Source organism: Ceratosolen solmsi, unplaced genomic scaffold, assembly GCF_000503995.2.
Source record: "Ceratosolen solmsi marchali unplaced genomic scaffold, CerSol_1.0 scaffold57, whole genome shotgun sequence".
NCBI lineage: Eukaryota > Metazoa > Arthropoda > Insecta > Hymenoptera > Agaonidae > Ceratosolen > Ceratosolen solmsi.
The window spans coordinates 5,168,479-5,169,957 of record NW_011948427.1 but is presented as its reverse complement, the minus strand read 5'-3'; the positions used below and the strand labels follow the sequence as shown (position 1 = coordinate 5,169,957).

Below are 1,479 nucleotides of genomic sequence, written 5' to 3'. Positions count from 1 at the left end.
GCTCGGTGTGCTCTATCTCCTCCCTCCTTCCCTCGCCCCTTCGCGCGGGAAACGCGCTCGCGCAGTTGCTCCTCGCAGGGTCCTCGGCTCCTCGGAGGGAGCGCCCGGGCGCATTGCGGGTCCCCGTCGGCCGTTCGCGCGCATCGCCGCCGCCACCACCGCCTGCCCCATCCTCCCCGCCGTAATCCCCGCGTATCACTCGGCGGAGGTGGGGGTGGCCCGCGAGGGAAGGGATCCCGCGCGCGCCTCAACGCTCTCAGCTGATCGCAGTCGTCGCGCGGCGCACGAACCGCGAGTTCGCCCGGGAGCCTCCTCCGACGCGCAGCGCAGCCTCGTCGTCGCCTCGTTGCCTACGTCGGCTGGTCGTCGACTGGTCGTCGTCGGCTGGTCGCCGTCGGCTGGTCGTTGCCCGGTTGGTGGTCGGCTGTGGTGGTCGGCTGGTGGTCGCTCGCCTCGTCGACTCGTCCGCTTCGAAATCGACTCGCTCGACAGCCAGCGCAGCCAGCGTTGCCCTCCGCGCTGCCTCATCGTCGCTGCGGCCTCAGGCTGGACTCGCGCCCGCCGTGGCCACGCTCTAGGTTCGTCCTCGGGGGTGGCGGGCGCTCACTCATCGATCTCGAGCGTCGGGGGAGGGGGACAAGCGCGAACAACGCGGCGACGGGGGCGTCTATGTGCGACCGCTGGCAGTGCCGGAGCGGAGAAGGGCGCCGCGGCGCTCGGGGGAGGGGCCCGGTCGAGGACTCCGGAAGCGGGAGCGACAGCAGCGGCAGCGCGAGCCCGAGCCCGAGCGAGAGCGGGAGTGCTAGCGCTAGCGGGAGCGGGAGCGGGAGCGGGAGCGGCGGCGGTGACGGTGGCGACGGCCGCGACGGCCGCGGCCCCGAGGCCCCGGGGAGAGGGACAGCGCTCGCGATAGCGGCGGCTAAGGAGAGATAAGGAGAGGAGCCGCGCGGGGCCGATATAAAGCGGCCACGGGCGCAAAAAGCAGTCGAGATGCAGACCGACAAGGAGCAGGACAATGGGATCAACATCAAGTTCGGGCCCGAGCGCGCGGCCAAGGGCGAGTACCGGCTCGTCGGACCCGCGCCCGCCAACGGCAAGAAGAAGCGGATAAACGGGACCACGCACAGAGGTGAGCGCACCTTGTTGATCCTCCGTGGCCGACGATCGTCTCCTGACCCCCTCCCCATCCTCCCCCTTCGCCCCACGCGCCCCTCTCACACCATCCCATCCCATCTCTCCTTACACTCTCCTACCCTCCACACCCCACCCCTACCTCAACCCACCCCACCTCATCCGACCTCACCTCACCTCACCTCACCTCACCTCACCTCACCTCCCCTCACCTCACCTCACCTCACCTCACCTCACCTCACCTCACCTCACCTCACCTCACCACACCTCTCCGATCATCTCCTCTCCTCTCCGCTACTCTCCTCTCCTCTCCTCTCCTATACTATCCTCTCCTCTCCTGTCCTCTCT

General features: G+C 69.3%; 1 protein-coding gene across 1 annotated transcript in view; it reads left to right on the top strand.

Annotated features, from left to right (window-relative positions):
* The first annotated feature begins 831 nt into the window (after positions 1–831).
* Positions 832–1,479, top strand: part of hrm (solute carrier family 16 member hermes) — a 42,834-nt gene continuing 42,186 nt past the window's right edge. Inside the window, exon 1 of the mRNA XM_011501199.1 lies at positions 832–1,129. Coding sequence (XP_011499501.1) covers positions 991–1,129 — 139 coding nt within the window. The 5' untranslated portion in view covers positions 832–990. The remainder of the gene's footprint in view (positions 1,130–1,479) is intronic.